The 26852-nt window shown below is 39.2% G+C and overlaps 1 protein-coding gene across 2 annotated transcripts in view; it reads right to left on the bottom strand.

Annotated features, from left to right (window-relative positions):
• Positions 1-26852, bottom strand: part of LOC126236094 (tuberin) — a 315500-nt gene that overhangs the window by 216706 nt on the left and 71942 nt on the right. For both annotated transcript variants that reach the window (XM_049945162.1, XM_049945163.1), the window contains exons 7-8: positions 22721-22862; positions 9834-9985 (exon numbers count right to left, since the gene is read on the bottom strand). In XM_049945162.1, the coding sequence (XP_049801119.1) occupies positions 9834-9985; positions 22721-22862 (294 nt within the window). The remainder of the gene's footprint in view (positions 1-9833; positions 9986-22720; positions 22863-26852) is intronic.

Here is a 26852-nt window from a genome sequence, read left to right as displayed (position 1 = left end):
ATGTACAATGGATACTCAGCAGCATCAAGATAAGTGACATCATGATCATCTCTACAAGTTACTTTACATCCATTAGCCACACCGTAACAGTGCCTTTATGGAAATAACTTTGGATCATAGTAGAGAGGGTCCTTGATAACAGGTAGCCCTGCCGTTGATGGGATAGGTGATGTTTGTGACCAGACTGGAGTAGATAACTGGGGGAGGAAGTATGGGGCTGGTCCTGCATATAGGTCTATTACAGGAGTATGAGCCATGAGGTACGGGGTTGGGAGCAGGGGTTGTGTAGGGGTGGACAAGTATGTTGTCTAGGTTCGGTGGATGGTGGAATTCCACTGCGGGAGGGGTGAGAAGGATAGTAGGAAGGACATTTCTCATTTCAGGGCATGATGAGAGATAGTCGAAACCCTGGCGGAAATGCAGTTCAGTTGCTCCAGGCTTGGGTGGTACTGAGTGATGAGGGGAATACTCTTCTGTGGCCCAATGGTCAGAATTGGGAGCTGGTGATTGACGAGAGAGATAAAGCATAGGAGATCTGTTTTTGTAAAAGGTTGGAGGGTGTGAAGGCCTCAGTGAGACCCTTGGTATATTTTGAGAGGGATCGCTCATCACTGCAGATGCGACAGCCACGGGTTGTTAGGCTGTATGGAAGGGACTTCTTGGTATGGAATGGGTGGCAGCTGTCAAAGTGGAAGTATTGCTGGTGGTCAGTAGATCTGATATGGACAGAGGTACTGAAGTTGCCATCTTTGAGGTGGAGGTCAACATCTAAAAAGGTGTATTGTTGGGTTGAGTAGGACCAGGTGAAGCAAATGGGGGAGAAGTAGTTGAGGTGTGGTTTTTGTTCTAATATTCCACAACATATTGAATACCAATACCTGTTGTTGTTGTTGTTGTTGTTGTTGTTGTTGTGGTCTTCAGTCCTGAGACTGGTTTGATGCAGCTCTCCATGCTACTCTATCCTGTGCAAGCTTCTTCATCTCCCAGTACCTACTGCAACCTACATCCTTCTGAATCTGCTTAGTGTATTCATCTCTTGGTCTCCTCTACGATTTTTACCCTCCACTCTGCCCTCCAATACTAAATTGGTGATCCCTTGATGCCTCAGAACATGTCCTACCAACCGGTCCTGTCTTCTGGTCAAGTTGTGCCACAAACTTCTCCTCTCCCCAATCCTATTCAGTACTTCCTCATTAGTTATGTGATCTACCCATCTAATCTTCAGCATTCTTTTGTAGCACCACATTTCAAAAGCTTCTATTCTCTTCTTGTCCAAACTATTTATCGTCCTGACACTTAAATCTATACTCGATGTTAACAAATTTCTCTTCTTCAGAAACGCTTTCCTTGCCATTGCCAGTCTACATTTTATATCCTCTCTACTTCGACCATCATCAGTTATTTTGCTCCCCAAATAGCAAAACTCCTTTACTACTTTGTGTCTCATTTCCTAATCTAATTACCTCAGCATCACCCGACTTAATTCAACTACATTCCATTATCCTCGTTTTGCTTTTGTTGATGTTCATCTTATATCCTCCTTTCAAGACACTGTCCATTCCATTCAACTGCTCTTCCAAGTCCTTTGCTGTCTCTGACAGAATTACAATGTCATCGGCGAACCTCAAAGTTTTTATTTCTTCTCCATGGATTTTAATACCTACTCCGAATTTTTCTTTTGTTTCCTTTACTGCTTGCTCAATATACAGGTTGAACATCATCAGGGAGAGGCTACAACCCTGTCTTACTCCTTTCCCAACCACTGCTTCCCTTTCATGTCCCTCGACTCTTATAACTGCCATCTGGTTTCTGTACAAATTGTAAATAGCCTTTCGCTCCCTGTATTTTACCCCTGCCACCATTAGAATTTGAAAGAGAGTATTCCAGTCAACATTGTCAAAAGCTTTCTCTAAGTCTACAAATGCTAGAAACGTAGGTTTGCCTTTCCTTAATCTTTCTTCTAAGATAAGTCGTAAGGTCAGTATTGCCTCACGTGTTTCAGTGTTTCTACGGAATCCAAACTGATCTTCCCCGAGGTTGGCTTCTATTAGTTTTTCCATTCGTCTGTAAAGAATTCGTGTTAGTATTTTGCAGCTGTGACTTATTAAACTGATAGTTCGGTAATTTTCACATCTGTCAACACCTGCTTTCTTTGGGATTGGAATTATTATATTCTTCTTGAAGTCTGTGGGTATTTCACCTGTTTCATACATCTTGCTCACCAGATGGTAGAGTTTTGTCAGGACTGGCTCTCCCAAGGCCGTCAGTAGTTCCAATGGAATGTTGTCTACTCCGGGGGCCTTGTTTCGACTCAGGTCTTTCAGTGCTCTGTCAAACTCTTCACGCAGTATCGTATTTCCCATTTCATCTTCATCTACATCCTCTTCCATTTCCATAATATTGTCCTCAAGTACATCGCCCTTGTATAGACCCTCTATATACTCCTCCCACCTTTCTGCTTTCCCTTCCTTGCTTAGAACTGGGTTTCCATCTGAGCTCTTGATATTCATACAAGTCGTTCTCTTATCTCCAAAGGTCTCTTTAATTTTCCTGTAGGCAGTATCTATCTTACCCCTAGTGAGATAAGCCTCTACATCCTTACATTTGTCCTCTAGCCATCCCTGCTTAGCCATTTTGCACTTCCTGTCGATCTCATTTTTGAGACGTTTGTATTCCTTTTTGCCTGCTTTATTTACTGAATTTTTATATTTTCTCCTTTCATCAATTAAATTCAATATTTCTTCTGTTACCCAAGGATACTTGTAGTAATACTAATTACTATTATTACAGGAACAGCTGCCAAAATGACTAGGTTAACACAGGGCCATGGTGATTGTTAACAATGAAATGACCAAGACTGTGGGTTATTTCAGTTTCATTCAGGTAGAGATATTGCAGTACCAGATGTAACGGCCTGGAAAGTGGGAGTTATAGGTTACTTACTGTTAGTTTGCAAATATGGACAACATAATGTTTTCAAAGATCATGCAGGACCATCTCTGCATGCAAAACAAAACATGAATGGGACCTGCTACAGTGCTTGGCGTCTAATGATAATGGCAAAATTTTGAAACACATTGTAAAATGCACTCAGACCGAAGCACGTGAAGTATTTAGTCCAGATGATTGGACTATGAACATTGAAGAACTGCAAGCTTTTATAGCTGCATTGTACATCTGAGGTGCTGTAGGAGCGAAGAGCCTAGAACTAAACACATTGTGGTCAGAGAGGTGGGGAAATAATTCTGTGAAGTCAACAATGGCTCATGACAGCTTCAGAGAGATAATGCGTTATCTCAGATTTGACATTAGATCACAAGATCAGAATGACTGAAACACGACAAGTTTGCTTTGGTATCAGATATCTGGTATGAGTTCACTGCAAATGCACAATGTCACTATATACTGGGTACATATATAACAACGAACAGCTTTTTCCTTCAAAGTGCTGTTGCAGATTCACATAGTTCATGGCCTCAAAACTGGACAATTATGGGCAAAAGTGCTGGACAGCAGTAGATAAAAACTACAAATATATTGTGAATGCTTTCCCTTATCTAGGAAAGGATGACACTAGGCCAAGTGATGAGCATATTAGCGATTTTGTTGTGAAAAAATTGATGCAATCTTACCTCGATAAAGGATGAAATATCACATATGACAAGTTTTTCACCTCTTGGTTCTCTCTAAACTCCTGAAAGCAAATGCTACAAGTCTATTGGGCACCATAACTCAACCTCACAGGGAAATTCCAGTCTGTATCAAGAAGGCAAAAAAAGTGTTAAGCAGCACAGTATTGCAGAAGAAGAATGATGCCACTATGACACTTTACCAGGGAAAGAGCAATAAGAAAGTCATGATTCCCAACACTACCCATCCTTACGTGAAATTGAAGGTGGTTCAGAAAAGAAGCCAGACATAGTTACATTTTATAACAGCTCTACATATGGAGTGAATGTGATCTACCAAACAGCTCACAAATACTCTGTCAAAGCACCATTGAGACCTTGGCCTTTTCATACATTTTACAGCTGCTGCATTTGGCTGGGATAAATGCCTGTGTATCGTACAATGTTCTAAATGGGAAAAAGTTGAAACACAGAGACTTCATACTGCAGCTGGGGTAGGAACTTGCTGAGAAGCAAGCAACCAGGGAGACTAGTACCTCAGTCACGCCCGAAGACACTCCTGAGAGACAAGAAAAGCGAACACACTGCCTTGTAAAGTCTAACTGTAAAGGAAACAAATTATTTGTAAAGTGTGATATGTGCAAGTAAACTACCTGCAACAAATGTACATCAAAAGACTATTAGTTGTGCTCATTATGTGATGTTAGCCAGTAAAGGCATCCAGCAAATGTGCAAGTTTTTTAAAATAATAAATGACAATTTCTGAAAAATTGTTTTATTTTTGTTGATTTCATAATAAAATTTCCAGCACTTCAAAGGACAGATTCACTAGTAGTAACAATAACCCACTGACACAGGAAATAAAAGGGAATGACACGAAGGTCATTAGTGATCCAAGTGGGGTTCTAGGTATGTCCAAATATCTGTGGTTCTAGTGCTAACATTTCTTTGTAACCAATGACTCAGAGCATATTTCCTATTAAGGATAAATGTTCCCTAGTAGCACCATCTTTAACAGTCTAGAGAAGCAGACCTCTTCTAATTACAAATCTATTTCACTCCTTCAAGTATTTTGAAAAAAGTCTGAGAAATTGGTTTATGATAGACTTCTGACTCATTTAACCGAGAAAAACTTGTTAGCTGCCTCTCAGTTTGGTTTTCTAAAGGTTTCTCCACAGAAAAATCAATACACGACCTCACAGATAAAGTGCTAGCAGAGATTTTTTTATTAAAAAAGCAATAATTAATTGTTAATATACTCTGTGATTTTGCCAATTGTGTATATTATAAAATTCTCCTTGACCAAATAAAGTGTTATGGCATTACTGGCACACCTTTCTCAATGATGGAGTCTTACCTTCAAAACAGAAAACAGAGGGTCTCACTAACAAACTTATCAGAGGCTTGAAATTAACTTCAGAATGGGGTACATGCATGTGAGTTGACGTAAGGATCAGAATTGGGCCCACTCTTGTTCTTAACCCAATTAAATGATCTTCCAAAGACTCTTAAGGATGGTTCAAAAACTTTTGTTTGTGCTGATGACCAACAACAACGACCTGTCAGCACCAGAAGTAATTATTAATGGCCATATGCTAAGTGAAACACACTGTGTAAAATTCCTTGACATCTAGGCTAAAATTACAACACATAGATAAACTAGTCAAGAAGCTTGGCATCTTTTTGCCTTTACAAACATCTCTCACTGTGTTGACATACACTCAGTTGTTGGCTTATTTGGCATATCTGCACTCCTTGTTGTGTTGTTATATTATCTTCTGGGGCAGTACATGTAAAATAAAGTGTTTATTTAGCAGAAGTGAGCACTATGAATACACTGTAAAGAAAATGACCATATATCTTATGGAAACTTTTCTAAGGATCCTTCCAATACTTTTATTAATCAATGGTTTTTATTTTTGACAATAAATATCAATTTAAGCTTAACTGTGATTTACAGAATCATTTTAAGACCTAAAAATAATTTTCATGTAGCTGTTGCCTCCCTGCACAGGATTTAAAGTGGAGTTACGTACTGCAGTGCAAAGGTAGTCAACCATCTCCCACCTAAAATAAAGCAGAAATTGGGAATCCACCAAGATCAAAAGAGAGTTAGTAGCATACCTCAACAGGTTCTCTCTGTACAATTTGTCTGAATGCTTACACTCAGTTACTGAAAAGTTATGTTAGCTATGCAGCATGTAGCACTGTTGTCAGGCTGTGTTACAAGTAGTTACACAGTGTATTTACATATGCAGGTACCGGTTTTCTCTGGCAAAGACCAATATAATTAGGTAAATATCAAGCTATCAATAGGAGATTAATGGTAACTGAGGAGGCAGCAGCTTTCTTTAAAAAGGGTGGCACCATTCTTTCTAATTTACTTTGTTATATTTAACTGGCATAAGCATGAACAGCCATGAGCAATACGGTGCTAATTTATTGTTATTGCAATTACAGATCAGGTTTCTATGCCTTCCTTGTCTTCAGTTAACCTACACCATGAATCATTAGATAGTCTTGAGAGTTCTGCTTCATGGGATCTACTGAACACAATGAAGGTAACAATATTACAAAAAGAATAGTTGCTACTCATCATGCAGCAGAGGTGCTGATTAACAGATAGGCACAACAAAAGGACTGTAGGAAAGTGAGCTTTGATTGTTACATTCCATCCTGGATTTTCCATTGTGAATGAATGAATGAATGAAATTCCATCAATAGATAAGGAGTAGTTGGTCACCAGTACACCCTTAAGCTACTCTTAAACTGTACTTTAGATACTAATAAAGTCTTTATCATTGCTGAGAAGATAATGAATATGTGTGTTCCTGAATAATGGACATCATGCTGGACCAAAATGCAAACCCTTTCTGAAGATCACCTTCATTCACAGTATTGATTCTGTGAAATTAGCTGTCGATTCAAATGAGTGATGAAGTACTTATGACAAATTTCATTAAGGGATAAATATGCTGAGAAGTACTATAAGCAGACCTAGTTCTTCGTATGGTCTTCTGCAGGATGTTCTTGAATTCACAACACTAAATATTCAATTATTACTGCACCTTGGTTTGATATATTGCCGCAAAATATGCTACCACAAGAAAAATGGAGTGGAAGATAGTGAAGTATGCCAATTATCTTCTTTTTTTTCCGTCTCAATAAAAATAAAGCAACATTTGCCCAGCAAACTATGATTTATTTAGGCATTTCAGCAAATTCGAATTCCAAATGATCATAGAATCTTAAGATTTAGACACATAATAGATACAAAGCTTGGCAGAAATTATAGAATGGATCAATGACTTCACACATCAATGCTACAGTTTTCATTACCACTCATCAGGATGGTGAGAAATTTAAAACTGAAAGAGGAGACTTCCTAGAGGAAGTTTTCAGATCCATAAATTGGGAAAAAGAAGAAAAAATTTATGTTAATACAACATACCTGAAACATCTATATTTGCCCCCTAATTCAGATAACCTTATATGATGAATTTAATAGAGCAAGCAAATGTAACAGTAATAAGAATAGTAAAATGGCATATGACCATAATATAACAAAGGAAAGTAGTAAAAATTAACTGTCAAAGGATCAGCTGACTTTTTGTATTTAGAGCAGCTGAGGACGATGATTGGACAGAAGGCAAAATAAACAAATGGAAGCATAAGTATACCTGAAGTGCTTTTAGTAAATTAAATAGAATTTTCAAATGTAAGGTTGTTTCCACATTTCAGAAAACCATTAAAATCACAAGGAGATAGTACGGATGGCCAATAATTACTTTCAGGAAGCAGGAAGTAGTCTGGACAGAAACTAAATCTAGCTTTCAGAACTCCACTTGTACTCAACAACAGGTTGATGCCTCTCAACCAAACGTCTCAGTGACATTCCACCTGCTCATCAGGTACATCTCAAAACCTGACTCCTCCTCTCTCTTCGTGCTGGTAACACCCTGTAAAACCCACCTCCTAATAGCTCTCCATTGCCAAACCCATCTCCACTGACCTCTGCACTTGTTACCTGTAGTGGCTAATTACATTTGCTCCAAAAGAAAGATGCTCTGCCTTCACTGACCAACACCTCACACAAAACTGTCTATAGTCTCCCTTCCCACATCCTAGATGTTTATCATTTCCTTCCTCATTTCTACAGTTCCCGTTCCATTGCCAGCAGGTTCTCATTTATCACTGTGGGCACCTGCACAACATGCCTCACGCCTCGTGCCCAGTGGTTTGCAGCCGTAGGACACCAATTTCCCAAGTCCTCATAATACCTAGAGATTTATCATGCTTCATAATCCTTTCAGAAAACTACATTCAGAACTGCCATGGATGCTGTAAGGGAACAGACACTGCCAGACATATGGTAAGAGTGCTGGGACCCAGCCACTGACTATTGCAGGACAACACCCCTGCTGATACTATTACCCACGACGAGGCACTGCTTCCAGACCACTGCTTCTACATTACAATGACCTGGCGTGTTCACGAGCCTACAGGAAGTTTCTGCAGTTCGTCCCACTGCCATAGGACAACAGATGGACATCACTCACTGACCTCATTCCAGAGTTCTCTGCAGTGACACAGAGATGAAGACCTTTCTGCAAAAGACAGCACCACCCATCCTGTATCAGCCACAATCCTAGAGCCTTCACCGTAACTATGTCACCACCATCATTGTTGTGGCTGGCCTGTGATCCGAGGACTGCTGCCTGACTGCAGAGGTCCTCGGCAACCAACACTCTGCCGTTGCTTCTATGTGACTGCCTGCTTGCTATATTTGTTGCACATGGCAGAGGAGCTGCTACACCCTCCCCCCTCCCCCCCCCCCCTCCCAGGCCACTGCTTCCCAGCTTTTTGGTCCACAGTTACATCCTGGGCAGTGGCACAGTGGAGAAGGGGCTGCTAGCTGCCTCTTGTCTAGCGAGAACTTAAAATGCTGGAAATGTTGAAAAATGCATTCGTTAGTGATGGGATAGCATTGTAATGAGAGAATAGGACTTTTTTGGGACCAACAAAAATGAACTTAGAAAGTGGGAAAATGTAAAATGCAGCAACATAAAAATGAGGTTTTACTGCATGTCAGTATGGGTGTAAATTACATCTTGTACAGCACTTCCTTATGCTTCATTGGCACCTCCTTTTCCCAGACTACGTTCCTCATACTCTGGCCAAAAGGATATATAGATATCAAAAATTGAGACTGACAGAAGTGCAAAGTGCCAAAACTTGAATAGCCATAAAAGAAACACAAAGCTGTAGAAGATACACAACTATAATACAGATATGTGCCAGTTATTACAAAATTAAAGAAACATTAGAGAAAAGAGCAGTAGCTGTATGACATATAAGACTCAGAGTTGTAGCCAACCACAAATGTTATTCAATGTGCAGAAGCTAGTGGTAAAAAAGGCTAATGACAAATTTGAGAAGAGTTCCGTTCCAGACCATGGCTAACTTAGGCTGTATTACATGGATCCATGACCATATCTGAATCGGCCATGGCCTGGAGTAGAACTGCCTCACTTATTCGACAAAATAAGCAGTGTGTGGTATTAAAAATGTCTGAAGTCAAGTCACAAAGTAATTTTAATAGGACTGTATCATGCTTTGTTAATGATTCTCTTGACTATTTTAAAGATACAAAGAAACATGGAAATTAGACTTGTCCCCTTTTACCTCTCAGGTACAGCTAATAACAGTTTCAATTCGTCTTATAAATCTATTTAAACTACCACTAAAACTATTTTGCGACTGACATTTGAGCGAGTCTAGTGCTGAGGACCAGCTGCCAGCCAATCTCAGTTCTTTCTCTAGTGCCACATGCTCACTGTGTTAACCCACTTTGTACATATGTGCAGTGCCTAGTAAAGCACAGCTGGCTGCATGCTAGCAACACTGACTCCCACCCAGACCGTACTGAACTCTATCAATCACAAAGTAATTTTAATTGGACTGTTATTTGCATTGTCAATAATTCTCTTGATTATTTTATGATACAAAGAAACATATGTAAAGGGAAGGCCACTACTTTCAAAAGGGAAGACATTTCACAAAAACAGTAATATCAAACAAGTACTCAGTGCAGTGATGATAGGAGTGACCAACCTGTACAGTGTAGTAAGTTGACATTAATGCAATACAAAAACCAAAATGACAAATAAAGAACATAGGTCACAGTCGGCATAATATACTTACTGGTCTTACTGGGGAACATCTTTCAATCAGCTCAAAAACACGGCGCACTGACCCATTGAATTGCCCAAGTTCTATCAGCTTTTCTATTCCACAAATGGTTTCATTCAAATGGCACGATATAAGGCCTGTGTGATTACTTGAAGAACACTGCTCTGTAAAATTAAACTTTATATTCTAAGTCTGAATGTGATGAACAAAGGTGGTAAAAAAATAAAAATAAAAAAAAGACACACACACACACACACACACACACACACACACACACACACACAAACACAAAGTGCATAAAATGCAGTTCTCAACCAGTGACACGTTGTGTAAGAAACAAATGCATGATAACAACAAAAATAATAAACATATGGTATTATTACATAGTGTCAAGAAGCCTTTTTTCTGGAATAAGTTTAATGATAAGTTAATTGTTTCCAGCAAAGTAAACGAGAAAAAATATAACTACAAGCACTCAGAAGTGTTCCTTTACTGTTTCACCTTCAAAAACACACACCCATGCCTGCAGGAATTGAACTACAGATACCACGTATCACATAATATATATGGTTCAACTGATGATACAAACCAACATGATTTATTCATCATTAGTTTCTTAATTTCACTCATCATAAACAATTCTTTTTCAAGAGCCTGCCACTGTGTCAATAATGATTCTGCTAATAAAACACTTAACCAGTTTCATTTCTTCATACATCTTCAGAATCAATGGAAATAAATTCCTCAAACACATCATTCTATGCATGAAAATTGTAACTGATGTGTGTTTTATTATTTACATTATGATTATTAAGCATTAGTTTATCAACATACATTATAGATATTCCACAAGATACTGTAAAGTGTATTTACTGCATACCATTCTTAGTTGCTGCACTTTCCTTTAGGGAATGAACAAGGGAAAAATTACCATCAGTATGCCCAAATACACCAATATGTACCTTAACCTCTATTATCTTATTATTGTGTTCGTACGTAAATTGTATTATATTGGCTGCAGAACTTTTTTATAAACTGTAATGAAGACTGATCATATAAACTCACACAACAGTATTTTATTAGAAAATCTCTCTCTCTTCCCATGACTTCTTGTTAACGTCCTCAAGTATTTTTTAATTCTTTATTTTCAACTGGCACTTGCAATCCTATTAGTTATGTCTCTGAATTAGTATGGCTCTTCCTTCAGAATGATTTCTACAGATTTGAAGTATTAAAGCACCACACAAAAGTTAAGGGTTTTGTAAGAACATGTTGCACTAATGTCTTGCATGGGCTGTGGGAAACCAAGTGTCAATGTTCACTTACTACATGTTCAAAACAGCACATGGTAGCAAGAGAGCACGGGATTCCTCCATTCCCTCCTTTCCTATACAATACTGTGTGCATGAATGTTATCATTTGTGTAGTTAGAAATTAGGAAACAACAATTTAAAAGAAGGATACTAATTAAAATACTGTAAATTGTTGCTTAAATTGCTCCAAAATGCATAAAAACACTGAAAATGTGAAATGTGAAATACAGTAGTAAAAACATTGTAGATCATCTAAGCTAACAGTTCGAAAGTGTAACAAATGTTCCACTTATAAATTACGGAAGCTGTACCAATGGCCATAATAATTGTATAGGGTGATCCCTCCCTCCCCCCCCCCCCCCTTTTGTCAGTGTATTTAGGAAATTTTTCTTTATCATGGAAAAAATTTGTATTAAAATAGAACCCTCAGCTGGGAAAAATATTGAGATTTGGTGTTGCTCAAGTGTGTTTCTCGAGTAGGCAGTCGGGGACACCAGTGGTGAAAAGGAGAGTGTTCTGAATGCTGTGCACACTGTGTGACAAAAGCAATACCATTACAGATAGTGAACACAGTCTGCAGTAGACATTTGATGCAAGCAGTCCATGACTTAAGCTGCAAGAGGTGTAAACTGCTGTAAGCCGAATGTGTAACCATAGCTGGTGACAGCAAGCCTCTGATTCCATATTACTAAAAACTTCTGCTACAGTAATATTCCATTTCCATTTTAAGGAATTGAACTTTCATGTGGAGTTTATGAAAGACCAGAGAAACTAGTAGGTTTACTGCCTCAGAAGTTTCAATATTTGTAAGTTTTTGTGTGTCACCTACAATAAAATTATATGCCGCCTACAATAAAACAATATGTGGCAAATGGAGCAGTAGATCTTCAACTTGGGAATGGGTGACCAAATCTATCACTGACTAAACTGGATGAGCTCATCATAACAGTAAAAGTAATGAACAGAATTTTAGTAAACTTTTCAAACCTGAATAGTGCTAGGTGCTGAGAGTAAAATAACAGCTGTATAAGGTTTTACTTTCTGAATGTTTTGATCTGAATAACTTATATAATACACAGACTTTTTATTGGAACTTGCATTTAAATTATTTCATTGAAGCATTTTCTTACTGCCACATACCATCATTATGAAAGGATTTTCAGCTGGTGAAAGCCGAGATGTCACCAACTGTAATGAAGATCACAGCTAACTCTTTTAGACTGTTTTTGTTTACCTAGATGAGGTACTTGCTGGTTCTTGTTGTGTAGATGAATTAAAGACAGTTTTTAGCCTTTACAACATATTTTCATCCAGTTAAACAAAATGTAATGTCCAGAAGTTATGCTATGCATCTGTGTTTCTCTTCCACCCCACACGGGGACTCCAATGCAGATTCTGTCATTGCCTAGAAATTTTGCACTCAAATTGAAATCATCCACACACACTCCTTACAACAGATTTTTTGAACATTCCACTTCACACTGGTGCAAAGCACTAACCACAGACAGTCAACATGACTGTGTCTACTGGCTTGTCACTAATCCCATTAACCTGCATTTAACATGAGACAGCAGTCACTGCAAAATTTTCCATTGTCTTTTGGCGGTTCCTATATGTTCCTGTATGCGACGAAATTGTCACTGAACTGTCATAGTGCCAATTACTCTGACAGATTATTCATACTAAGGTGGCCAAAAGTCATGACACCCGTTGTTGATAATTTCAAAGATGCTAACCAACAAGCTAACCGTATGTGGGGCCTCCTCTATCCTAGTATTACAGCATTTAATCTTAATTGCAACACAAGCATTTGTCGCTATTGTTCCTCCATCACACTATCTTAAAAGTTATTTAGTGTACAAATAACACACTTGCGCTCCCCACAGATGTTTAGTGTGGTTTAGTTCAGGATTTGAGCTAACCACTCATATTTCACCACAATTTCTTCAAATCTAGGTGGTAATCTGAGTTCAACATAGGAATACCACCCTGAGACTACCACACATCTTAAGAATTTCGTTGTCATCTTAACACTATGGCTAATACCAGTCAGGAAATCAAAAAACGCCACCTCATTCATTGTAACTTGTCGCTCCATACAACATCTCCATGTTCCACAGTAAAATAAAATATTGCTTGTTACCTTGAGAGATGTAACTCCTGTATTTTCTATAACGGAGCAACTGAACTTTGGTCCCCAACAATCTTCTCCTGCACTGAGCTCATTCTGACAGAAATCATGCACATAACACATCATGCTTAAATTTGTATTCCATCAGTTGAATAATCTTACACAGAGCTGGTACAATGGCCTTTTGCCACATAGTGTACACTTGACAACACAAAGTGGTGGCGGCTGAAATATGAATTGTCCACCACGTTAAACAGGAGCCAATCACGTTACAGTATCTACATTATTGCCCAGGAAAGTAAAAGAGGCTTGTAAACTTTGTGAGTGTAATTGTGGGAGTTGAGACTTACTGGCACTCAGCACAAACCATCTAAAAATGCGAGAAAATTCACCACGTCATTCATTGGACTTCAGACATGGAAAAGGCACTTGAATTCGTGAGGTATTGTCAAGGGAAGAACAAGAGTAAGAAATACCTGAATATTGCAGCAATTAATACAGTGGCTTCATAGTTCAGTGGCATACTCACCGGCAACATTTTTCATTTACACATTCTCAATACCCAGCTTTGGTAATCAGTTATCATCTTCAGATCTTGACAGACTGGTTGCTGTATATGTTCTAAAATAGCAGTAAAAGTACGCTCTGTCATGAATTGGCATGTATGTAACAAATTAGAAGACCGATGCACCGGCATGTCAAAATTAAAACAACTACAGTAGAACTTCAATTTTACATGCTCCGATTTTACAATTTTCATGTTTCTACACCATAAATTTGTAGCCCCTGTGAAAAACCCACAAGATCAGTGCTAAAAATTCCCCAATTTTATGTTTCTTCCTAGTAGGGTTTACCTCGATTCTAAGTTCTTACTTGACATCTCACTTGACTTCATCCCATTTTCTTCTTACTGACATCTGATGTGATTGAATGAGTTATAAGTGGCACAAAAGACAGACGGTTCACCCCACGGGTGGCGGCAGAGTTAAGGGAATATTTTAGGCCGTTGTGGAGATGGGAGACATGAGAGAAGAAGTGCTGGCATAATCAACGATCAGTGTTGCCAACGCAACTTGCAACATTTAGCTTCACCACCTAATTGACAGAACTGCTGCTATGTTGCAGCGGTACTGGAAAAACAAGATAGTCACCGTGAAGTGTTCCGGACTGAGCAAACACAAGACGAAGGGGCCCAGCCACCCCCTTTTTTTGTGCCACTTATAACTCGACCTCATCTTTTTGCATGGACTCCCAATGTACTGTATTCAGCAACAATGTCAATCATCAACCTTTTAAATTGGAGCACTGAGTCTTGAAAAATATGTTCGATCATAATCGAGGAAACATCGCCCATTTCCGGCTAGTTAGCTCGTATTGGCTGACAACATGTTAAGTCACACAATAGCTAGTGCTGTCACCACACCACATTAAAACACGTAAAATGAGTTCACCTACTGGACGTGTGGAGAGGAAGAGTGGCTATTCAGTGACAGGAGTGCAGGTATGGGTGAAAGAATTTTGTGAAATGCTGAAAAATACTTTTTGTGCAGTTGATGTGCCACGAAAGAGATGTCTCACAGATATAGAACAAGGGTTTTGCGATAGCACATTTTAAAGACTTTCATGTTCAAAATCTGACATGATACAACTACAGCAACCACATACACTACTCATGTATATATTTTGCACTGCACACACCATACACTTCAGATCATAAAGATTGGCAGCAGTGATAAGAGGCCATGAAGCAAAACTGTAGCACCTGAACTTTCTTTCAAATTTAAATTTTAAAAGTCTACAGAAATTCACTGAGGTGACTTCTAATAAGCTTGTAACGTCAACTGGGGAAGTAAACTCATTTTTTCATGTCTCTATTCCTCTCATAAAGCCTAAAATAACACTTTAAGGGTGGTGAGCCTATGAACTGCGAGTTTGTGAGTTGTAAGAAAAGCATTTAACAATAGCAGCAATGGTGACAAAGTATGTCATTAAGTAATGTTTAATTCAACATGCTCATCAATTTTTGCTTTTTTCTGGATGAGCACAAAGGATGATCTCTCAAAAATGCTTGTTTTGAACATAAAGTTTGTGATTGTAGGATGCTGGAAAACAGGTCAATTATCTTGTATCCAGATACCAATTTCAATTTTTTGATTATTTTATACTTGGTGTTACAAATCTGTGATTTTTTAAGAACTGATGAAATTCATTAGCACAAATTATTGTATAAACAATGAATTGTACATTTAATTTCCTTCACTTAGACAGATTTTATAGAAAGTATTGGAGAGGATTGCGGTTTTTAATCATATATGCCAATTACACGGGCTTTTGCTCATATTCTGAGGGTTTTAACATTTTCCTTGATTTTGCATTTTTTAAGTCTGGACCATAAGAAAACATAAAATAAGGGTTTCACTGTATATACTCAGCTATTTGCCACATGCAGCTGTCTTGTCACTCACAACAGAGTACATCATTGCGGCCAGGGTGCAGTTAGACTTTGTTTTATTGTGTTAATTTGTTTAACACAAAATTAACAGAATGAAGAGTTCATGGTTCTTAATATGATTTCTTTGGTCCTCAAAAGAGCACAGCATGTGGTGTCTTTACCACTTAACATTCTACACAATCAATTGAGCTGAGGTCTGGTCTGCAAACCACTCCTGCACCACAGATAAGTGGTGTATTGAAAATTGATCAAGTTGGAAACAGACTAATCTCTCAGGATATAGTTGTCACATTGATGGGATCATAACACTACACATTATGTGAATATACTGGGCAGCATCAAGTCTATCCAGTCAAGCATCCTAAGTCTACAGAACAAATCAAGTACCAAACTGTCATAGATACAAGATTACCGTGAGACCCACAGCTATATTTGATGCTGAAGCCAGCACTATGCGGCCTATATACCTTACTGGACTATCATTCCCTGTGGAAAGATTGGTTCACTGGCCTCAGCAAATGTTAACTGGTAGAGTTTATGACCATTACGGAGCTTCCTCTTAAAGCTTATTTCTCCATTCAGCCTCCTGAAGCTGACGTCAAATTATATCAACTAAAACAGAAAACGCAATAGTATGTTTCAACTGCATTGCATTTAAAAAGGATTTTGCCATGATAAGTTTACAAGTTCATTATCCTGAACTCATGTAGTCACATCCCATTGCCTTATCCCCACAAATCTTCCAGGTTCTCCAGTACCATAACAACATTTTATCAATCATCATGCACTGCAACTAGTCTGTGCCATACTGCATGCCTGGCAAAGTGTGGTTTGCATGCCATTCTCCTCCAGTGAGTGCTACCCCCTCTAACTTGACTTGTGCGGTGATGTCACAGCCCCGACATAGTGAAGCCAGATATCATCTGATAATGATATCCAGTTCTACCCACTTAAAATCTTTAAAATGACTATGACACTCACTGGAGACTTCACCAATAATAGAAGTAAATCTTTTTCAAATAGTCTTGTTTCAGTTCACAGTAACAAGGGAAATATGGTAACACCGGGGAACTTTGAACTGATCTTCAGATTCTGTACTGTCTGATTTTACTTCTCTATTCAAGAACTTGAAAAGTTATATTCTAAGTGGAAAAAAACTGCAATCAAGCAACGTATTTTGAAATGAAGAAGTCTGTCTGTGTATCTGCATTAAATTCCTCCAAAAATTGTTTAAATATTTGATGAGACAGATCAATTTCCTCAGAACATTGTATTTGTAATTTTAGTTACATCTTTCATTGCAGAAAGCAGTCTTAACTTTTCTAATGAATAATGCAATGGAAAATTAAACTATTCCATATTTTCTTAATCAACCAACGAAACCATTTTTGCTACCGACCACAGCTCATGCGCAATCGGTAAAAACAGCAGAGCATTTTTTAAAACCACAGTTTTGTCAGTACACTTTTTAACTGCATTAAAAATCCAAATGTGCTCTTTATGTACAGAAAAGTCGTTCTTTAATAAGCCAAATAGTTAATTGTTGACTCAGATTTGTCCAATCAGTACTCTCATCCACACACAAAAAATAATACCAACAGTTTGCAGTTAAATTATTGTTTGTTTTTCATGTCATGTACCATATCATGAATTGACAGTGCTATGTAGCAAAGCAGTCATTTTAAAATGTATGGCACCATCATCTAAACCAAACACTTTTGCGAATTCTATTGCATATTATTTTATGAGTTAGCCATTGCTGATCCATTTCTGAGCTTTACCTCTTTTCTTTAAGATCTGATGGTCCAGGCAACTTCATCGTGAGAGCAATGACTATGTATTGCTTCATGGAGCGAAGAGAAATGTTGACTTAAGCATTTTTTAAATATTAAACATTGATGTTTCTCATGGTAATTATGTACAAAAAGTACTTAATCTCCCACTCCTCATGCAAAATGTGCTTTTCAGTATTCTCTCTCTTCAACATTTTTTTTTTTTTTTTTTTTTTTTTAAGAACAGCCACAGAACTAACCAGAATCAAACCTAGAATTATAGCAATGTGCATGCATGTCCAAAGGAAGATTGCATCATAATTTGGAATAACACAGGCACTTAAATATTATATAAAGGGATTAGGTCAAAAGGCCTCAGTTTTAAAAAAAATATAGGTCAATGGTAGTCATCTTTGAGCATTTGACCACTTTAAACTGGAGAATTGATAGAGCAGTTAGAGCAATAACTTACTGACCATTACTTGGGTTCAGATCCTCACAGTTACACTTTTATATTTTTCCGTGAGGCCAATTAAAAGTATTTAATGATACTGAAGATTAACTTTACTTTGTGCAATAATTACAAGATTTTAATATAATAATATAGGTAAGAACAATACAATATAGTGTTATAGATAACTATAATAAATTGTTCCTATTATCATTTAGACAATCTTTTACCATTTACTAACTACGCACCGATATGTTTTCATAAATAAAACACAAGTTTCTTTTACAGCAACTATTAAGTAAATGAAATGTGACACACCAAAGTGTATTTATTGAATACGCATAGTGCAGAAGATTTGTGTGTTCTGAATGCCTGAGGGGCAGAAGATTGTGGAAGCTGGTGTCCACCATCACCAGTGGGGCCGAGAACTCATCCAGTTGCAAGTGTGCGAAGGGGGCCAGCAGTACAAATCCCATGGGCTCCACATCATAGTCATGGGAGCTATGCCTGCCAGCGCCCTACTCTGCAACCAAAGACAGGATGGCAAAGGGCATGGTGGGAGGATGGCAGTGGGTGAGTACACTGTCACATTTGGGAGACACACACTAGAGCATTGGTATGAGTAACCTGTTGCCTAGCTGGCTTGGAGATGGGGGCTTGGAGTCCATTAGGTCGCAGACACAACTGATTAGAACAACAGGTGTCAGGTGCTTCCAGTCAAGATCCACAAAAACAAATGCCAACCTCTGTCACTCACCACTACACCAAGCAACCACCACAGCTGCTGGCTGAAAGACTGGGCCCCAACGGCAGCCCCTGAGGAAAACACAGGGGGCCACAACAGTTTGTGGCATGTGACTCGGGATGCAACAAATCCAAAAGATCCCGCAGCTGGCAGCGAAGCAAACATTCTGTTTAACTGTGTCTGTTAACCAGCATCACCCAGCACATGGCAAGAAAACTAGCAAGGCATCCTTGCGGGCAAGGCAGTCTGACTACTCCATTTGAGTTCTGAACATTCACACAAATCGTTCACCTCCAAATTAGAAGCCAGGTGAAACAGAGCAGCAATCAGATACTGTATACTACTGCAAATTCAAAAATCTGCAAACTTACGCAACACGAGTTGCTAATAATTATTGAAAATGAGGATCGGAGGAGAGCTCTTGAAGGCAAAAATGACTGACAATGTGCGAACAGTTGCCGTCAATGCCATGGAGAACAGTTGAAAACACATCATCCACCAACAACTGCATGCTTCCCAACAAAGGGCACACAAAGTTGATGTGAACCCTGTCCCAAGGGTGTTCCAGAACTGGCCAAGGGAAAAACTGACATAGTGAAGCAGCCTGTTCCTCTACAGTGGCCGTGCAAGCCCGGACAAGATGTTCAATTTTGCAATCAATTGCTGACCAGTAAATGAGACGCTGCCCCAAAGCCTTCATAATAGGTATACCACAGTGGGATGCATGCAGCAACTGGAGTATGCGAGGACACAACATCAGATGACCAACCACTCAACAGTTTTGCTCCTCTGTGGAAAGCGTGAGGACCCCTTAGACAATAGTGAGCCGAAACTGCATTGGAAAAACTGTATGCCACTCCAAATCTGCTTCTGAAGCAGCACACTCAGGACATCATGTCTGGACAGCTGAAATGATTTTTCTGGAAAAGTGGGTTGGGAGCCAGGCGGTCATGACATCCTGCACAATCAAAGTTAAATCAAACAACATCTGCTGCGATGTATCATCCAATGTAAAAACAAGAGCCTCCTGTTAACCAAATCCCATATTAGGACCTCACAACAAACACGATAACGCATTGGCATTGGCATGTTGAGTGGTGGACTGGTAATGAATGCCACAGCAATGCCGAAAATGATAGCTCACAACTGCTATTCCACCTGTGAGCAGTTATGGCAGTTATGTTGTGCCGCGGAGTCTTCAATGTGTAAACAATGAGCTGCTTGGTGCCATATGGGTTATGATGCAGCAGAACTGCACCAATGCCATAATAGGATACATCATCAGCCAGGTTTAATGGTTTACCCAATGTAAAGGAAATCAAACAAGGAGTGGAGCACAAACACTCCTTGAGGGACTTAAAAAGCCCTTTGACAGTCCAAATATCACAGGAATGCAATGCCCTTTTGGCAAAACCATTTAAGAGGATGGCAGATGTGCGGGGCCTGAGGAATGTAAGTAGCATGATAAGAAACCTTGCCTAAAAAGCACGGGAGCTTTTTCAGTTCTTGGCTGCCAGCTTGTTGATGGTGCCTTTTACATGCTTGTCCGTAGGGATGGGGCCACTTTTGCTAAGCAAATGTACCAAAAAATGCACTTTTGGAGAAAAAACTACATTTTTTGCAGTTTGCAATGAAGGTCGTTCACCAGAAGGCATTGGAAAACAGCCTGCAGATTTCATAGTTATTCTTCTTGCGTGGTGCCCATGACTCAGATGTCACTGAGGTAGTTTACACAACAGGGGATGTCCTTAACTCATCCAAATATCGTTGATAAATTCCTGGTGCAGAAAAAATTATAAAAGGCAATCAATTAAACTAGCAAAGCCCAAAGGGAGTGTTGAGCACAAAGAAATTCTGAGAAGTGGTGACCAATGCCAAATGTAGGTATGTGTGGCACAAGACAACATTTTAGAAATACAGACCTCCTGACAACTTTGTCAACTCCTCCAGCTGTGGCACTGTATACGAGGTCCACCACTGACTCAATGAAATAGGAGAAATGATGCTGAGGTCCTGCCAACGCTGCAACTCAGCACTGACCTTGTCACAAAAGGCAAAGGGATTGGGTCGAGGGTGACAAAATTTAGGTATTTGACAGCTTAAAGGAGATACGTCTCGAAACGTTTTGCCTGACCCAAGCTATTCTCACACAGCTGGTCATATAAACACAGTAAAAAGTTCAAATCTTGAAAGGGGACTAACAGAGACACTAAATGAACTTTGTTAACTATCTGGAAGCCGAAAACAGAAAAGATGTCCAACATAAAAATATTTAGTGTCAATACTGAATTAAACACTAACAACATTAAATTGCTGTTCCACATTATTATAACTTGCTGAGATAGAATTGTCCCCTCAAACAGACACACTGTTTATAATACGACAAATTGATCTACTGTTCACTGCAACACAGGGCGGCACATAAGCCTGAATATATCAATGTTAATTAGACTGATCATTGCTCTAACGTATACCTAAAACTCAGTCGCCCTTCAAGTACTAACATTAGCACAATACAAAAACATGGGGGGGGGGGGGGGGGGGGGGCCTCTAATGACCGTACCATAGCCCACCAACTGTCACACACTGTTACCAAATGGCCTACTTTGCAGCATACACACAAGGTACTTACATGTGGGCAATCCTGTGGAAAGAGCACCAAATTACAACTGGGGCAGCTGCTGGCTTGCCCACTGAACACAAATAAGTGCAGTAGGGGAGCAACACCGAGAACCCAAAAAATGATGTGAGCAGGGGATTAAGACACTATGATTGACTTACACCCACCACATACGGGGATTAAGGGGAGCACTACTTTGATGTCACTGCACATGAATCTTCAATGGTGCCACCACCCAGCAGCTCAGCAGAAGCCAAGGCCACCTGGCTCACCCTACAGGGCAATGGGGGCTTTTTGGCATGCACATATTGCTTTGCCACCTGACAACTGATAGACAGTATGTCATTTTCTGCTGCATTAAGTTTATCTGATTCTGCAGTCTTAGTAAAATTGGCTAAAGAGGAGTCTGACAAAGCCAATGACCTAGTTTAGATGTCAGACTTGGAAGTTAATCAGATGATTAGGTCCATAATTAGCAAATCCACATATGAGGTAGCAAGCCGGGGACAAACTAATCGACCCCTTGCACAAAAAATCTTGCAGATTAGAGATCCACGCGTGTTCAGCTGTAACCATACCATCATTACATGGTTATGATGACCAAAATACTACTTTAGCAACTGACAAAGTGTTACAAAGTCCAAACACTGTGTAAAGATGAGCACGGAGAAAAAGAAAAACAATGCAATGAACACAAATGACTAAAAACTTGGTACATGGAACCTGGAGCATGGCACAAAGTGACGGCCAGGTTTGAGCATGCTGATGTCAGGGTAAAAATTGCTGGTCTAAGCCTATTGTCATCAGGAAGTAAACACCTAGGTCAGTGGCTCTTCCCATACCACACTTTGCGCTCACCCTCTGTGAAAGCATTTTGCACTATCCTGCTGTGGTACCCACAGCAGCCCATCTTCATTCATCTCAATATTCACTAGTGGGGATACTAAAGTATAGGTCTATAATACAGACAGGATCATTTTTGTATAATATTTCAAGTAATAATTCCTCATGCATATGCAATAAATATAATGTGGAAAAATGGCACATTGTATTTCATTCCATATCAGACTGATTCTGGCTCTGGCTGCGATTTTCCTCCTCCACTTTTTGTACTGTGAAGTGTATATACTGAGAATACAAGTTGCCCCATCACATGTTCTTGAGGCACACACAATTTTAATTTTCTTGTTGTGTAAATGCTCACCATCTACAGCAATGGATTGCTTTCACTAATTGTGAATCCCAATCAAACACAATCCTCCTAGAACCACTTTCTTATGATAGGATGATGTGCCATGTTCTGATGTCTGCAGTACTTTCAGAACTCAAATCACATTATCGTGGTGTATAAAATTACACTTTTTTACAGAAATAGATAGTTTTAAACATTTTTAACTGCAAAATTTTCAGTTTACCTATGTGACCAAACAAACCATCCATAATTGAAAGAACCATGTCCCATGCAGGGTCTTGCATTGAATAACCACATTCCTTCACAAGCATTTGTATGCTCAGCATCATCTCATACATCACAATAGGATGATTGCAGTTTACAACCTGAAATGAAAGAAACAACACATATGACATATTTTATAAATCAACTAATCATCAATAAAATCAATGACTGGTTTTATGAAAGGGAAATAATCTTGTAAATAACATCTGAAACAAGTTAAAATCAATTAAATCCATAATACCCCTAGCCTCAGTCAAAATTCTGAGAGACTGTCTTCATCTTAACTATCTAGCCATGCCTGGTTGGATTTTTTTCCTGTAATCAAGCACTCTTTTTGTGTGTTATGGTTACGTTATTATCCAACTATCATCAATGGAATATTTGTTCTTTGCACTACCTCTCCACAACGAACAACATCCCTCCTGTCCAAAACTGCAAACATCCTTTCATACTTAAGAGCCTTGACATCTGTCTCAATAGATAATGCCACACAATCAAAGCAAACATCGCCTTCAACCAAAGATACGAACAAAGCATCCAACATTACATAAAGATACTGTATGTTCAGGAGTAGAAGTGCCCCCTCTCCCCTAAAAAAAAGTACACACACACACACACACACACACACACACACACACTCACACACTCACTCACTCACTCACTCTGATAGGGCCTCCTTGCCAAACCCTGATTATGCTAATGATGAATATAAACATGCATGCTGTTGACAAGTTTAAATGCACAGCAGATTTTTTGTCCCATGTCTGAGTAGCTTTTCACAAGTCTCAGTACTAAGTTGTGTTTGGATACTTTGTCTCTTGTGATCTCTTTTTGCAGGAATCAACTTTGGATGTCTTACTGTTCATCAGGATTGGCATCAAAGTGTTTTTCTCATCGCCTGTTCTACAAGGAAATTGACAAGATTGATTGATTGGTTTGTTGGAGAGTGAAGAGACTAAACAGTAAGTTCGTCAGTCTCTCGGTCAAGAGAGAGATCGTCTGGAGATAGTTGTCACTCAGAAATTTAAACGAATTACACAGGAAAGATATGGGAGGGTTTATAAAAATGGATGGTGCTAAACTCCCTAATAAGGAAGCTGCAAATGCTATATGAAGGCTACAGAAGTTGTGTACAAGTGATTAATGGCATATCGGACTGGTTCAGGGCAGACAGAGGAGTGCAACAGGGTAGTGCATTTTCCCCATTACTTTTTATTGCACTTCTGGATGTGATTGTAAAGGAAATCAAGGAGATAGGAAATGGTGATCTCAATGTTTTAGTCGTTGCTGATGATGGAGCTACATGGGGAGAAACAGACCTTTAAAAGCACAGGGAAGATAAGATGAAAGAAACTCCACATTTAAAGAGTACCAGTGACAGTGAGCAAGAGCAAAACTATAGCAATGATTATAAACATGACCTCTGCCCAGGGTAACCTTATGCTAGATGGAAAGAAAATTCAATGTTTGCAAGCTTTCAATTATTTGTGAAGTAGATTATCAAGGAATGAAACTGCCAAAATAAAAGTACAAAACAGAGTAAGAAAGGGATCTAATTTTTTCAATAAGCCTGGAACCTTGTGTGAAACAAGGGAATTCCTGTGAGAGCCAAAAAGACTATGTTTAAAACATTTCTCTCGCTGATTATGACATACAGCTTGGAGCCCTGTGTAATTAACAATACAATTTAAGGGGATAGATAAAAAAAAAATCCGTTCACCAAGCAGCAGTAGGAGAAAACACAAATAAAAGGTATTAAACTTTGCAAGCTTTTGGTGACAGTGGCTCCCTGTTCTGACAGAAGGGTTGAAGGGGAAGGCAGAGGGGTGAAGGAAAAAGATTGGTGAGGTTTAGGAAAAGCGGCAGAGTTCAGAAACATCAACCGGAACCCCAGATGAGATTTGAAAACCTGAGAGCTTAAAGGTGGAGATAGGGTAATACGCAATAAAGAGATTACTGTCAAAACTTAGTGCACGAGTTAATAAGAATGAAAAGCTAATTGCACTGTATGTGATAGAGGTGGGACGAGGCGGTGAAAAATAGACATGTCAGAAAATGAAAGATACAGAAAACTAAAAAGGTTGTGAAGAAAGGAAAGTTACTATGAAGAAATGCTGACACCAAAGAAATTAACATAAATTAAGGCCAGGGGGATGGTGAGAACAAAGGATGTGTCCTAGCACCTGTACGCACCAGTGGAGTTCTGAGAAACAGGTCTGGGAGGAGAATCCAGATGGCATGTGTGGAGGAACATGTACTAAGGTCATGCCCTGCAACAGGACATTGTGTGTTGCCAGCATACGCCCTCTGTCTATGCCCACTCATTCTAATTGATAGCTCAGTGGTAGTCATGCCAACATTAAAGGTCGAATAGTGTTTACATAACAGCTGGTATATGACATGTCATTTCACAGGTCCTTTGATATAGTATGTTTTAGCAGTTACAAGGCTGGTATAAGTAGTGGCAAGAGGGTGCATACGGCAAGTCTTGCAGAAGGGACAGTCACAGGTGTAGGAGCCATAGGATAGAGAGATGGATGGAGAAGGAGTATAGGTTCTGGTAAGGATATTGCAGAGATCGGGAGAGCGACAAACAGCTATTCTAGATCTGGAGGGAAAAGTGTCAGACTGAATGGATCTCATTTCAGGGCATGATTTTAGGAAGTGAGAGCCTTGTCAGAGTAACTAATGAATACATTCAAGGCCAGAATAATACAAAGTGACAAGTGGTGTACTCCTAAGTTGTTTTCTGGAGGGGTCAGCAGTATCAGGAATGGATGTGATGGCTTAGGGTTCTGGGTGACTTTTCCAAAATCTACCCCTTTACGTAAACCTCACCAGATCTTTTCCTTCATCTCTCTTCCTTCACCTTAACCCCTTCTGCCACAAGGAGCCACTGGCTACAAAAGCTGCAGACTTTAGTACCTTTTGTATGTCTGTCCTCCTGCAGCCACTAGGTGAGTGGATTTTTTTATCTACCCACTTACATCATATTGTCAAAACTTGATTATTTTCACTGATTTGCATAATTAATTATGCTAATTTGAGTAAGCTATAAGCATGTGATATGAAGTTTCTATGTTCAGCTTTGCAGAAGACTAAAGGAGATAAAACTAGGAATTAATACATCAGAAGAAAGACACAAGTGGATGTGTCAAGGACTGAGAGGCTCATTACTGCATGGCTCAAGTGATTTGAACATGTGAAGATGATGAAGGATAACTGAATGCCCCAAAAAGTACTGCAGGGGAAAAGACCAATAGGAAAAAGATGACTGGATCAGATTAAGAAAGAACTTAAGACTAGAGGAAAAAACTGGGAAACAGTATCAAGATAAGTGGCATATCAAGATAGAGCAAAATGGAATCAAATTGTTTATAAACATCCTACCCAGCCTGCTAGAATGATATGAAGAAATATGATGAGGATGAAGATGATGAAAAGCATACAATTCAGTCTGGAATGCAAGTCAGTGAAATGACAAGGACTTCCCCTGGACTTGTCTGTAGTGTGAGAAACCTCATCTTCATCTGACCCTTGTCAAGCCAATTAAGGGCTAAAACAGTAACAGAATAAAGCATGTCTTCTGGCTGGAAAGACTCATAATAGTAAAAGAGAGGTTAAAACAAAAAGAACATCAACTGGACTGATAGTAATAAAACAAGGTAAGAGAAATAAGAAGGTCAGTATGTGGGTGAGGACAAGTGAGTGTCCCACGAGGCTCTGCATGCAATGGGGGCCGTTCCTCCCAAAGCTGTTCAAATCTCTGATCCATTAAAGTTAAGGTATTAAAGATGAGAACAGCAACTAATAGCTTGGAGGAAGTATAAAGACCCTGTCCAATTAACCTTTCATCACCAGTTAGTATCAAGGATAAGGAATCTTTTTGGTCTTGCCTTCATCAGAGCAGCAAAAAAAGCAACTAAAACAGAGTAACAGAGGGATTACCCAGGCAACTGGCAGAGGTGATAGGGTCGAATGTCACCTGCACACAGCATGAGGAAGGAGATGACTCGATCCCAATCATCCTACCCCTGCCCCAAAAGTAATTAAAATGTTGCACCTGTGAATAAAAAGCACATTCTTGGAGA

This window comes from Schistocerca nitens, chromosome 2, assembly GCF_023898315.1.
Source record: "Schistocerca nitens isolate TAMUIC-IGC-003100 chromosome 2, iqSchNite1.1, whole genome shotgun sequence".
NCBI lineage: Eukaryota > Metazoa > Arthropoda > Insecta > Orthoptera > Acrididae > Schistocerca > Schistocerca nitens.
The sequence above is the reverse complement of the archived record's forward strand: the minus strand, read 5'-3'. Positions and strand labels throughout refer to the sequence as shown.